The sequence below is a fragment of the Eurosta solidaginis genome, chromosome 1 (assembly GCF_040869045.1).
Source record: "Eurosta solidaginis isolate ZX-2024a chromosome 1, ASM4086904v1, whole genome shotgun sequence".
Taxonomy (NCBI): domain Eukaryota; kingdom Metazoa; phylum Arthropoda; class Insecta; order Diptera; family Tephritidae; genus Eurosta; species Eurosta solidaginis.
In genome coordinates, this window is record NC_090319.1 from 323,811,390 (window position 1) to 323,826,854 (window position 15,465).

At 34.5% G+C, this 15,465-nt stretch overlaps 1 protein-coding gene across 1 annotated transcript in view; it reads left to right on the top strand.

The window, feature by feature from the left end:
• Positions 1 to 15,465, top strand: part of lqfR (clathrin interactor lqfR) — a 31,202-nt gene that overhangs the window by 11,309 nt on the left and 4,428 nt on the right. Inside the window, exons 2-6 of the mRNA XM_067761930.1 lie at positions 8,002 to 8,203; positions 10,827 to 10,976; positions 11,035 to 11,227; positions 11,302 to 11,395; positions 11,464 to 12,302. Of these exons, the coding sequence (XP_067618031.1) occupies positions 8,002 to 8,203; positions 10,827 to 10,976; positions 11,035 to 11,227; positions 11,302 to 11,395; positions 11,464 to 12,302 (1,478 nt within the window). The remainder of the gene's footprint in view (positions 1 to 8,001; positions 8,204 to 10,826; positions 10,977 to 11,034; positions 11,228 to 11,301; positions 11,396 to 11,463; positions 12,303 to 15,465) is intronic.

The window sequence follows — 15,465 nt, forward strand, 5'->3', positions numbered from 1 at the left end:
ACCATAAATATTAACCCAAGTGTAAAACTTCACCAATATATTTCTTTATTTCAGCGGAGATGCAATTGAGTTAATAAAACACACTTTTTGTCCTCCACAATCAATCTATATTTCACAACCGGAAGTCGACCATCATATTCTTCTTCTTCTTATTCATATTCTTTCTTCCCCTTTTACAGAGTTGCCTTAATCTTCAATATCGTACATTTCTTAATCTAGTACATAATCTAATACAATTTGCTATTTGTGTTCAGAGTTACACAAGCATTTCTCTAAGATTTGCTGAGTTGGACCATTAATAAGCTTCAACCGACTAGTATAATGAACCCTTTGAGGATTCCTTAAAAAAATATAAGTAAATATTGCTTTTGTATTGATACTTGATATTGCAGAACACCTCTAGCTACATTGATGAATATTAAATCTGGTTGAAATTCCATTTCGACTTCCAAGTCAACCAAATGAGACAAGACAATAATTATTAACTACAGCTGTATTTCGTTGCTAACTATTACAATTAAAACACTAGCTAGCTTACCGAATTGTATGGAAAGCAACAAAACAAAGGTAATCGAGTTGAGTTGTCTAAGCGGTTTCAGTTGAAACCGCTTAGGTAATTGTCGACCTGATTGAAAACTGGTCTTCTTCTTCTTGTAGCGATAAAGACACTTCCCGAAGTTCTACCGATGTTCATAGTCCTCTCTCGGATATAGATCCGGTACGTTTCGGTAACAAGCAACATTAAGGTAATAGCCCGGCAGTATCAAGACGATTTAAAATAACGACATTGAACCTTTATTATTTTGTAACAGTGTTTGAAAAATAATCTTAATTTGACACTTGTAAGCAGAAAGAGTTGGAAAGTAGAGCTGGATTCGATTCGATTTTTTTAAGAATCGATTTTTTCGATTCGATTCTAGAAAAAATCGATTTAATCGATTAAATCGATCCAAAGAAAGTTTATTTAAATTTTGCTTATTCTTTGTAATAGTGTACTTGCTTACGGACTTAACCATTTACATGATTTCCCCTACAAAGAAAGCTGGGGTGGCTTTCCATAATTTGATATTCGACACTCGTTAGCTCGATACTTTAATTCGATATCGACCGCTCGACGACACTGTTTTGGTTTACGTATTTCAATTAGAGTACATTTTTCTCGTGTATCACAAAGTGTTTCGAAAGTATAATGGAATCATCAAAATAATTTCAATAGGTAAAAGCGTTTGTTTGCTGACTCCTTAGCTTAAAATTATTCCTCAAATAATCGCAAAAGCATTAAAAACTCTAACTTACGAAAAGCAATTCGACACCTAAGGTGCTATCGAACAGATAGTATCGAACGTTCGATACGACGCGACGAGATTTTGTGTTACGGAACGCAAACACGATTATTTGATACTCGTTTTTGTTCGATATCGAATTACGGAAAGCCACCGACAAAATTGTAAGCATCAAGGAATGCCACATGGGTCTTCACTTGATCCTTTCATCGGAGTGAGATAATTAGTAGTCTTTACCGAAATGTCATACTTTTTTTGAATATTTTGTTTCAAAATGTAGGAAAACCAACCTTGGGAACATTTACCAATACACTTTCTTTTTTAATACTTATTATTACAATATGTATAATGTTCTCGCTTCGTTTACGGCATTAGAATCGATCATATAAAAAGAAAGTATTTATTACATACGTAAGTTAAGATGTTCTCAGTATACGTTTGCAGCTTTTTAATCAATGAGGTATACGGAACTTCCAATTGACAACATACGGCAATTTGTGTCATGGTTTGCATAGTTTCAGTTAAAAACTTTATGGAAGTATTTTCTTACCTTATTGAAAATAAAAAGGAATAAGGAATTTAATTGACGAAATTTCATAAAAATTGCCACTTCTATTTTCGTGTTTTCTGCTGTCTATGTCATAAAAAGTATTGATTTTATAAATTTGTTAAAATGTTACTCGTTAGGGCAAAACGTACCGACGATCCAAGCATTGTGTAAAAGATCTAAATCCTTTATCTTCTACATTAATTAATTCTCTTTCCAAAAATCGTAATTATGCAAAGTCACTTCACCGCATAAATATATAGGATGCAGTTAAAGAAAACTAAACAAAACTTCCTTGAGAATCACATTCGACATGACAGGGTTGCCTTGGCAACAACAAAAGTATCGAGTGACGTCTCTTAACAAATATATACTCTTTGGCTCATCTACAGACTAAGAGTTCCTTATGTTGTTGTTATTAGGTTCAAAAAAGGATTTCATAAGAGCTGTTGATGAAGACATTTCCATCAACGTTGGATGTGACCGCTTCAAGTGATTTAACAAATTGGTTGTAGGTATTTCCAACTGTTTTGCAATTTTTGCGTACGATTTGCATTTCGCAGAATCGCCCTGCACCTGACTAATATACTTCAAGACAACAGATCTGTCAATCTTTGGATTACGTATAAGATTGAATTCCCCTTCAGTCACTTTCAATTGGCTTACTAGAATCTAAAACTGTGGTATTAATTTCGTACTGAACACAATATCATACCACAAAATAGATAAACACATGTTCAATATATTGCTTACCAGAAGTGCGAAAAAATGTCTTCATCTTTCTCCTTTCTCTCGAAGCCACCAACACAATAAAGCGAAATTTATAAAAAACAAAGAATATACATATATTTCCTCAAGCATTCGTAAAGTAGATAGTGATGAAAACTTCGATGCCTAAAGAATCGAACGATTTAAAAAAAATCGATTCTACATTTCTAAAAAAAAATCGATTAAGAGTCGAATCGAAATCCAGATCTATTGGAAAGCAGATACATAAAGCTGCAGACATTGGTGCGTTACCGGTAACCGTATCGGTAACCTTATAACAGCTGATTCGACCAACCTTATGAGAATCAATGCAATCGATTATTGGTGCCGCTAAGGTCGTAACCGTATCGTAGCCAACCAATTGGTTTTTTGTTTTCCGCCGTAACGATAAACAGGTGATTACGTTAGGGATACGACTACAGCGATACGACAAACGGCACCAATGACTCCGCTTTAAAGCATTTAATTAAATGACGATTATAACGTCCTACTTCATAAGCCGCCGCGGTATGATGGTAGCATGCTCCGCCTACCACACCGAAAGTCTTGGGCTCAGCTCCCGGGCATAGAACATCAAAAATTTAGAAAAAAGTTTTTTCTATTAGAATAAAGTTTTTCTAAGCGGGGTCGCCCCTCGGCCGTGATTTGGCAAGCAGTACCGAGTGTATTTCAGACAAAAAAATTTCTTAGTGAAAAATGAAGTGATGTCGTTCGGAGACGGCATGTAGAGCCCGTCCCGCCAATTTGTAGGAAAAATTAAAAGGAGCACGACTCAAATTGGAAGAGAAGCTCGGCATAAAATCTCTTCGGAGGTTAATCGCGCCAAGTTTTATTTTTTTTATTTTAACTTCATAAGGAGGTTCATGTAGCAAATTTCATGATGGTAGCCACTTCAGTGTTGAGAAACATTCTTAACTTTCTTCGCCTTTCCTTTTGCGTTTTTTCTTATAAGCGCCGATTCATCAGTTGACATCCGAGAATATTGATCAAACGGTGATCGAGATGTCAATTATCTGGCGATGAATGCCCTTATAAAAGAGTATAATCCCTCCCTTCTATAGAAAGTTATCTTTTCGTTTATTAAAATTGCAAAGAAAGGGAGCAAGCAAGAAGCGCTAATTTATTGTCGATTTTATATAACTGACGTCAGATAAAAATGCCGAAAGAGATAAAGTCATCTTTCGCCTTACTTAGCCTCGGCAGCTAAAAGCGAGTGTCGTTTGCAATATATTCTGGGGAGGGCTGGATTAAAGACGTGAGAACCCCAACAAACCCTTAAACTTAAAATCGAAAAAATGCATATTCATGTGAAATAGGCATAAACGCATTTGATTCATAGAACTGCATTCGCCCAACGTTTCTTTCAATGCCCAGATCAATTATTTAAAGTAATATACCTCAACAATCTGTATCAGAGATATTTCCTGAGATTGCCAACAGAGTGCCGGGTTATGCTGCTATCGCGTCCGCGCAAAATTGGCATTGAAAATTTGGCACCCTCAAGGTCTAAGTCATATTCCAATATTTTCTGCCGACGCGAGCAATCCATACTTGTTGAAATTGGCAATTTGAATTTTCACAAACTTTAAATATCCAATTAGCACGTCTATAAACAATTGAAATGCCTATGTACTAAAAATCAGTTGGCGATAAAAATTTACACATATCGTATTTAACAGTTGAAAGTAAATAAATAAAATACATAATACTAATTTCTATTACATGCTGTAGTTGATTTCATGCACCGTTGATTATAATTATATACCTACATTACTGTTGATATGAGTTTTTATTGAGATAACAATTCAGATACAGTTATAAGAAATGCTTTCTTTTATGCATGTATGTACACTGAAAGAAAAGGACTGGTAAAATCAACCGAAATACGGGCCAATTAAACCGAAATTTCTGTAAATTTTTATCCATCGCAACATGATGTTGAATCAACTGCGCACAAATCGTTGATTCGTAATTGACCGTTTTAGTAGTCAAATAAACAAAAAAAGTTGTTTCATTATATTTTACCCATAGTTTTGTTAAATTAACAATTATTACTGTCGCTCTAAGAATACCAATCAAAACTGTTAATATGAAAGGGATTTCTGTTCTTTTGAAATTACCAGTGCAAACTGTTAGATTAAGAGATTTTATGTTAAGATGAGACTAACAGCGAAAGCCGTAGAAAAGACAGAGATTTCTGTTTTTTCTAGATTAATAGCGTAAACTTTTACATCAATAGAGTTTTTTGTTCATATGACATTAATTCCTGTGGAAAAAATAAAAGCCGGATAAATATATATTTAACTTACGTAGTTTTTTTTTTTTTTGTATAAATTACACATAAGTACATTTCATTTCTATTGATTTTATTGATATATTTAGTAATATTAATTAAAATAATAATAACTTAAATCTGAATTCAAATAAACAAAACTTATTCCGAATTACCACCGACGAAAGTATGTTGCCATATATGTATATACGTAAATCAGGCATGCTAAACCAACGAACCGATATCATTTCGTTACGATAATTAACGTTAATAAACGAAACAAAGTCATTTTGTTTCGTTTATTAACGTTAAGAACGTCAAATTAACGAAGTGATTTTGCTTCGTTTTCTGCCATATCAAAACGAAATCAAATCGTTTATGTTGATTATTAATTTCAAACTATGCTGGCAAAGCTGATTGATGGCGGAGTCATTAAAGGTGAAGGCATTAGCCAAGCTGATTGCAACTTTTCTCATGAATTTTGACAGTACGAACATTTCTCAGAGTATTTTGACATTACCACCAACGAATTACACAAACAAATTACATGGAGTTCGTGTGTATGTCCGCTCGCTGTTAGCACCTTACTGGCTTCACCATGGCTATAGCATTGCCAGCACAATTCAAACTTTAAGTATCACGTTTTTGTTAACGTTTTTACCGTTAACGAAAGCTTTTCGTTTCGGTTAAAAACGAGATACAATTTATCTTGATAATTTCTTTATCGATAATATTTCGAAGTGTTTCAACGGAAACGGTGGAAATTTTTTGATAAACGATTAGCTTAACGTTAAGGTGCATCCCTGACGTAAATATGTGAAAACATAAATAAGCATGTTTGCTACATACATAGTCACACACGCGTTAGTACATGCTCTAGCGAAAATAACGTCACTGCACCGTTTGTTAAACCACATTGGCGTCGAACTTTATTTCAACTTTTTCTTCAAAAATTTTCACCATATTGTTATATTATAATTATATTTACATATATTTGTATACGCACACTTGATATAAAATGTTTCCATTTTCTTTGAATTTAAAACAAAAATCGAACAAATAAGTACATTCTTATATATGTATGTACTCGAACTTCAATTGGGCGTACATCAAATATGCTGGCACACATTAAACATAATACACTTTATTACTTTGTTTTATTAAACGCACTTTCACCAAATTTTATTTTTTATAATTTATTTAATTTATAGTTTTGAGGTAGTCACGAAACTGATTCTCAATTCTTTCAGTTGCAGCTCATTCTCAATGTCTTCTATCGCATGTAGAGTTGCCACAATTGATTGTTTCGAACAAAACTTGTAGTATAAATGTTTGACATAACATTTTAAATATAGACCTTGTAAGTTATAGAAAACTAAAAAATCAAATCGCGGGAAGGTAATTCAGCACTGGAGTAACTTTACATGTAATTCGGCAAGTTTAATTCTCGTACCACTTTATTTTGAAACGATTCCAAAACAACTCAAACTTTTATGCTGTCGGAAACATTAAAATTAAAAAAGGATGTTTTTTATTATCTTGTTAGATTCGTTCACGTGAGTGAAAATTCGTAAAAACTTGAACAAAATGTTATTAACTTTGGAAAAATCCTGTCCGTTCAAACAAAAATTTTGCAACAAGAGGGCGCAATTTTGCATTTCACTTTGATAAGAGGTTGCAAAATTGTACCCGATAAATAGGCGTCCCGGTATCGCATAATTTGTTGCAGTGTTATGCACAGTAGGTAAATTCAAAAAAGGGTTTTTTTTTGTTTTGTATTGATAACTTTAAAACTAGTTTTTTGTTGTTTTCCCAATTTGTGTGTTTTTTCGAATTGGTGGTTTTCTTATTTTGGTGTTTTTGTTTTTTTTTTAACAAGTCGCACCATCGTCATAAGTAGAAAGTAGAGAGCGCAGTCAGCGTAAAATTCTCTTTTAAATTTGGTCATGCATTGACTGCAGTTCGCTGTTGAAATGACCAGTGAGATCAGTTGTGTTAACAGAAAAATCAGTTAGATTGATTAGGAGTCCATTAATTTTGCAGAATTTTGTTAACTTAAGAGCGACAATTTCTCTTCTGTTGAAATGACTAAACTAATTTGTTCGCTTGACAAAGAAATTGGTCGAATTAACCATAATTCGATAAATTTCACCAAATCTCCGTTAGTCAAAATCAACAGAATCGATTTGTTGATTTGACTAGCATCATTTCTTTCGGTGCATCCATATAAATATGGAATAGGTTTTTAAATTTGCGCGATAAGTAATGCCATACCTTTGTATTCAAAAATGTCTGTATGTATGTATTATATACGTTTATAACAGAGCTGCCATTTGCACTTTGATCACAAGATTTCACTTCTTTTCTTTTAAACACTTCACCACTTCTATAGCACAAACGTATCGTTTTATTTACATATATCATAGAATTTCAATGTCGAAATCCATAAAACTTACTGTGGCAATGCAGCTATTTACTAATTCATTTTGTTTGGTTGATTTTCCGTCAGGGTGGACAGTTAATGTATATTTGAAATGTTTTCCGTTATTCCGTTTCGTTCTGAAAAATTACTCTGAAGGTGGCACAACGCTGCAACTGGTTAGTCTCCAAACCAAATATGACAAAAAGTCGTTCCACTATATAGCAGTTATATACCATACTTCGGGTGCCAGTTCGAAACGCCCTATCTCTTAATGTTTTTCAAAAACGCCCTTTTTCAAAATTTGTGTCACAAAAGCCCTATCACAATTCAAAATATATAGAATTTATGCTTAGATAAGCGATTTTGAAACAAATTCTGAGGTAGAGTATTTTCGAATAAAATTCTAAATTAGGGCGTTCTTCAAACAAATTCTAAAATAACGCCGGAATAGGGTGATATTATAACATAAAACAAAGATTAGCAATTACATTAAAATATTATTAATAATAAACATGAAGCAAAAATGTAGAAAGAGTCAGACTCCCTGAAGAAAGTATGAAAAGCATCGAAACGCGTAGGAGAAAGCAGAAAAACTAGTCTTAAGCATTTAAATATACGAATTTAAACGTCAAATAATGTAATAGTTATAATATTATTAATATTATGTTATAAAAAATTTACTTGCAATAAAAACTATTTGTTCCCCTAGCACCAATGTCGTCATGAATTATACGGAAATCGAAGGTAAAGTACGAGAAGCAACAAATGATGATCCTTGGGGTCCTACCGGGCCGTTGATGCAGGAGTTGGCGCATTCGACCTTTTCATATGAAAGTTTTCCCGAAGTCATGTCAATGCTATGGAAGCGAATGTTGCAAGATAATAAAACTAATTGGCGGCGAACATATAAGGTAGGTCATTTATAAAGCAAAATGTAATAAAAGAAAAATTCAAAATGTGAAACTATTGTGGTGTGATGTGATGGGAGTTTATATCATGCGACGCGATATAAGGCAACATAAACAAGAAATAGTCAAAACTTGAAGTTAGACAAACTTTATTTAAATATAAAAAAATCTGTATGTTCGGGTTTACGAATTACAGAATTTGCTTCGAGTTCGATTTGAAAAACTGTGTGGGCCCGTATCGCGTACTACGATCCGCGCTCAAAAGCGATTTTTATAATCACAATAGCTAAGAAATTGTGAAGCAGATTAAAGATATATGTGAACAAGTTACTGCTCGTACACCATATGACTTACATGTAATTGAAAAATAGAACTATTCATATAATGGGAATTTGAAATAAGGACCTTTTCAACTTCTGATCGCAAGAGATATCGCCGTTGTTCCGAGTTTTTTTTTTCAGCTTTCGGGAAGAACTGCTTCCCTAAAGCATAATGTCATTAAGGTGCGAAAGCGTTTCAGGATTTAGGAACTTTTTCGATAGGACTGGAAATTACTAAAGCGATGAGAGCAAAAGAGTCGATGAAGATATTATTTTTGTATCGATAAAGTAACTAATGCTTGGAAAGCTGAAATTGGCCAAGAAGATTCATACATAGGTGAGAAAATCGCAAATATCTTACTAATTCTGGGTTAACGGGAAGTGTCACAGGGAAGTCAAATGTAAAAAAAAAAAAAACGAATGACTTTTAGCCTCCTAAATAGCAGGGTCAAAGTGTGTTTTTGAGGGATAATAGAGTACATAAAAATAGGGATTTAAAAATTTTTTTTTTTAATATTTAAAAAGAAATCTGTTTGTGGGATGGACCACAAGAACGTTTTTATTTAAGTTCATGAAATGAAAAGATTATAGAAATAAAAATTAAATTAAATTATTGAAAGGGAAATTCAAAACGGTCCAGTTAATTCATCGCTTAATATATATGCCTAGAGTAAAAAATTCTGTTAAATTATTTTTTTGTTTGTGGAATATGTATCGCCTTAGTAAGCGTCTCAAACTAATTACTTCTTGGAGATAGAAAATAAAATTATCTGAATATTAATGGCTGAGTTGTGTACTTCTTATGCTTGGTTTTTAAACGGTTTTATTTAGCTTGACTTGACAGGCCGGCCGCACGGCCGTGGATAATGCAATAATAAGAACAAAACTCCGATAGATGGCGCATGGATCGAAATATTTCAAAAAATCGTATTTGGTCCGCTTTGGTTCATATTTGGAAAACATAATACATATATAAATAGAAAGCGAGCTATGAAAAAATCGCCGCTAGGTGGCGCAAGGATCGAGATATTTAAAAAATCGTATTTGTGTCCGATTGGGCTCATATTTGGAACACATAATACATACAAAATTAGAAAGAGACCTATGAAAAAATCGCCGCTAGGTGGCGCAAGGATCGAGATATTCAAAAAATCGTATTTGTGGTCCGATTTGGCTCATAGAACACATAACACATACATGAAAAGAAAGCGGCCTGTGAAAAGAATATCCGCTAGGTGGCGCGAGGATCGAGATATTCAAAAAATCGTATTTGTGGTCCGATTTGATCCATATTTGGAACACATAATACATACATGAATAGAAAGCGACCTATGATGTCCGATTTGGCTCATATTTGGAACAAATATTAAAAGTAAAAGTGACATCAAAATATTTTGTAGCATACGTGGCGCAGAGTCGAGTAAAGTCTTTGGAAGGATTATGTATTGAGGACTTAGATTGTAACAAATTCTCAGGAAAGAGTCCTTGTAATAATGAGTCACTAAATGAACTAAATAGAATGAGAAATAATAGGCAATTAAATAAAGACTAAAAACATGAAAATAAAATAATTAAAAAAAATTTCTAAGTTAAACGTTTTTATTGGAAAGCATACTTACATGAAGTAATAATAATACTAAAAGCTAGAAAATAATTAGGTAGGTCCTAGGTACTGGTCATCACACTCCTCATCAATCTAGGGCGTTGATCAGACAATTAAATAAAAGCGCTGGGCGCGTGAAATTTTTATTGATAGTCATAAGTAAGACCAACTGAACCTTAATCAGGTTATACTACGCCTCACATTTTTGGAAATTTGACGCGCCCAACGCTTTTATCTATTTGTCTGGATCAACGCCCTAGATTGATGAGGAGTATGATGACTAGTACCTAGTACCTACCTTATTATTTTCAAGCTTTTAGTATTATTATTACTTCATGTAAGTATTGTTTTCAATAAAACCGTTTAACTTAAAAAATTTGTTTTCAATTATTTTATTACTTAGTCAATTTAGACCACAGACTTGGCCATATCGTGAAAACGGTTGGTAACATAATGTCAAATGCGTTTGCCATTTTGACTGCAAAAGCCTAGAAGGTTTAATGTGGTCATATTAATCGTTCCCGAGATGGTCTGGCTAGTTACCTTTATGGTGCTTTGTTACCGGAACATACCGGATCTGTATACCGCAAAGGGCCGTTAACATCAATAACACTCACCAAAACCTTCAGTGTCTTTATCGTTAATACAACAACAACAACTATGATTTAATAAGATACAGTTCAAATATTTTTTCTTCAAATAGAGCTTACTTTTATTAAATTATTTGTTACGAAATGGTTCCGAACGTGTGGTAACATCATCACGCGAACATATTTACGATTTACGGTCGCTGGAAAATTACACATTTACCGATGAAGGTGGTAAGGATCAGGGTATTAACGTTAGACATAAGGTAAGGCGCTTACAGATTTTTTCTCTGGCATAAATTAATATTTAAACTCCAATTACAGGTTAGAGAATTAATAGACTTTATACAAGATGACGACCGACTACGCGAGGAACGGAAAAAGGCAAAAAAGAATAAAGATAAATATATTGGTATGAGTAGTGATGCCATGGGTATGCGTAATATGAATGCACAAGGTGGTGTTGGTAGTTATAATGATTGGCGAGCGCGACGCAGTGATTTTGGTGATAATTGGTGTTAGTAAATTTCTTACATTTTTAAATTCTTAAAACGTAAAAGATTAAAAAAAAATAATAATTTTGTACTCTAGATTCCGATGCACGCGGCGGCGATCATTTCGAAGACGAGGATGCCCAATACGAAGGTGAACGGGAATACTCTGATAGTGATTCGCCAAGTCCGCGGTAGACACTTTAAATCTTTAAAAAAATGCTGCAAACATGGTTAACAAACAATTGTTCTATATTTACAGGAGAGCATACCGCTATAATGATCGTGCAAGTCCTGCTGAAATCGTCACGGAAGCTAAGCCGAATTCCATTAGCATGAATATACGTCCAAAATCTGCAACGACGAACCCTACTGTGGTGCCGAACATTGCCGCAAGGCAGCAGCAAACTTCTAAGCCATCTGTCGGCACGAAAAAAATTGATATGGGTGCGGCAGCACATTTTGGTAAAATGTCACCTTCAGCCGCAGGCATACATTCACCTACGCATCGCGATACGCCTGTTGGTGGTGGTGGTGAGGATTTAATTGGAAGCAATATCAATTGTGGCAACGGTTGTGGTGTAACAGAAGCTAATATTAACAACAACCTTGCAGCAGATGTGAAATTAAAAAGCAGTAGCAACAATAATAATAACAATTTAATTGATGATCTATTCAAAACATGCGCGGTGCCGAATGATAAAACTTTAACGAGTGCCGCCGTGACAGCGGACGATTTGGATGATTTTAACCCGCGTGCAGAAACAAAGCAATCACAAGAATTTGTTGATTTTACCTCGGCTTTTGGTGGTAGCGGTAGTGGTAACGGTGTCGTGCCAGAATTGCCGTCAGCAAATATTGGGGCTGCCGCTTCCAACGACGAATTTGCCGATTTTTCTGCATTCCAAGGAAGTGCTACTGCGCACACTTCACTAAGTGGACTGGATAATAATTTGTTAACAACGGCCACACCAGCTAATGAATCATTTGATTTATTTAATAGTGCCACAGCATCACTACCCACAACTACCGGTGCTTCAACAGCTACAGATCTTTTGGCCGGTTTGGGTGATTTGTCCATTCATCAAAGTATGCCAATGGGTAAGTTTATTTTAAATTTTTAATTAATTTATTGTATATTATTTAGAGCTTTAGTTTTAAAATATTCGTAGTAATTCGTAATTTTCGAAGTGGTTTGTTAAAACAAGCAGCTTAATAGATAGTACAAACAAATTCTTCAAAACTGCATATCTTTGGGGCCTTGGAAGTTTACTATATATATTTTTAATATATATGAAAACCTACAATAATAATAATACAGTCCTGGTTCGAAAACAAAGTAGCAAAAGTCTGACCCTTAACTTTAAGCTTGTGTTTAGGGCATGGGAAACATTTTTTTGTATTTTCTTAGTCCTGAGATTGTTTACGGGACATTTAGATAGCTCCTCGGCATCATCTTAAGGTGTTTTCGGGAATGTGTTCGAATAATTTCGAAAGCATTTCGGTTTTATTTTAAAGGTACATCTCGTTACTATTTTTGGTCCGTTTTGATTCCACATCACTTATTTACTTCAACAGCGTCCTAACTGAAAAACACAATTTTCCAGATTTTCTCTGGGTATGTTTTGATGTCTTTCGATCTTTTACTTCAACAGTGTCATAACTCAAAAACCAAAATTTTTCAGATTCAATTTGTAACGGGTCATGAAAATTTGTGCAGCATCGATCATAATATTGAGAACCTTTTTTCGTTATTTAATGAAAAATCGTGTTTTTGGAGTTATGATACTATTTAACTAAATGAGCGATATCTGCAACATTTTGGGCTTATTTTGAGGCCGCTTCGTTCCCGTTATCATTTTGCGACTTTTGTGGGAATGTTTTGGGATCATTTTTGGATCGGTTCTCGCCTGACGAGATAATCGGGACCACCTTTGGGAGCCTATTCATTTCAAGATCATTTCGTGATCGCTTTGTGGTTATTTCAATATAACTTCACAATTTTTTCCGGGGCCATTTCGGGGTAGTTTTAATAATCATAATGGGATTGTTTTGCCGGCTTCCGAGGTGTGTTAGTAACATGCTCCGTCTACCACACAGAAGGTCCTGGGTACAAGTCCCGGGCAAATCAACATGGAAAATTAGAAAACTGTTTTTTATTTTCAGCTTCATAGATGCGCTGAATCCGAATATCTGCTATATAAGAACTAGGCTAGGGGGCCCCAGTTCGGTCCTTACCTCAAAAAAACCCTCAATCGCCCGTGATACTCTTCCGTTTTCTTATTTTTTAACGGTTTTATTTAGGTTGACTTGACAGGCTGGGATGGACAGCACTTTTTATGTAATTCAAATTTAAGTAACTTCCCGATAAGCTACAAGCTTGAAACTTGGATTATAGTTCAGAACCCGATGACAATGCAATAATAAGAAAAAAATCGCCGATAAGTGGCGCAAGGATCGAGATATTCACAAAAATCGTATTTGTGGTCCGATTTGGCTCATATTGGGAACACATAATACATACAAGAATAGAAAGCGACCTATAAAAAAAATCGCCGCTAGGTGGCGCAAGGATAAAGATATTCACAAAAATCGTATTTGTGGTCCGATTTGGCTCATATTTGGAACACATAATCACCCTTTTCGCGAAGTTCACGCGGAAAAGAGTTCGCCTTCACTTCTTTTGTTCGGGTGAACTTTTTCCGCCTATCGGCAATTTCGGGCGAACAAAAGTTCACTTCGAAACAGCTGATGCTCTATTGTGCATTAGCAGTGAACAAATAATTTGCTTACAATTGTGTAAATTTTGTAGCCTAGCATATATTTCCTTAAAATACAACAAAAATAGAAATAAAAAATGTATAAAAGAATGTTTAGTATTGCACTTAGGTTGGTATTGATTGAGCGCGATTAGAATATAAATGTGAAAGCGATTCGGAGGCAATTAAGAGACTGTTCCAACCCTTTGGAGCTAAGTGATTCACTGTAAGCTAAAAACTACCATTGTCAGCACTTTTGAATAACAAGTTAATTTTTTTTCAATTAGCTTTCGCCAATATTACAGGCTAAACAAGCCGGCATTCTAATATTTGCTAGATATTCTTACCAACTCCTTGTCACCATTGAAGCAAGAATTTTGAGTTCCACCAATTGTAAAGTTGAGTACATGTCTTCGTTTTTTCGCATAGGGAAAAGCCGTTGGAAAGAACCATGAAGTGGGTCTTAGCCAATCTTGTTTCAGTGAGGGGCTCAACATTTTGGAACCGTGGCTTTGTCCACAATGGATAACTTGGCCGACTGATACGTTGTCATAAGAAATAGAATTTACATACTTAGCAATACAGGAATTTCACTTTTTTCCACTCAGCTTCTGATTGTGCATTATTTATTGATTTTGTTCTAATAATAAAAGTACATATAATTATAAGAGTATCAAATTTCAATAGAAAAAAATTACTAACATTTTCTTTTCCTCTCGTTTGCCTGCAAAATATATGTGAACAAATTTGGGTTTCCCCGCTGTTCATTTCTCTCGAACAAAGAGTTGCCGATAAGGTCGCCACCCTCTGCGATAGGGTGAACAAAAACTGTGAATATTTTCGGGTGAAAATAAAACTCGCGATAAGGGTGAATACATACTTGAATAGAAAGCGACCTGTGATGTCCGGTTTGGCTCATATTAGAAGTACAGAAGTATAGAAGTGACATCAAAATATTTTGTAGTTCAAGGAGCGACAAGCATACGTGGCGCAGAGTCGGGTAAAGTCTTTGGAAGGATTATGTATTGAGGACTTAGATTGTAACAAATTGTCAGGAAAGAGTGCTTGTAATAATGAGTCACTAAATGAAATAAAAAGAATGAGAAATAATAGGCAATTAAATAAAGACTAAAAACTTGAAAATAAAATAATTAAACAAAATTTTTTAGTTAAATGGTTTTAATGAAAACAATACTTACATGAAGTAATAATAATACTAAAAGCTAGAAAATAATTAGGTAGGTCCTAGGTGCTGGTCATCACTCTCCTCATCAATCTGGGGCGTTGATCAGACAATTAAATAAAAGCGTTGCAGGCGTCAAATTTCTAAAAATGTGAGGCGTATCATAACCTCATTAAGGTTCAGTTGGTCTTACTTATGACTATCAATAGAAATCTTACGCGTCCAACGCTTTTATTTAATTGTCTGATCAACGCCCTAGATTGATGAGGAGTGTGATGACTAGTACCTAGGACCTACCTAATTATTTTCTAGCTTTTAAAAA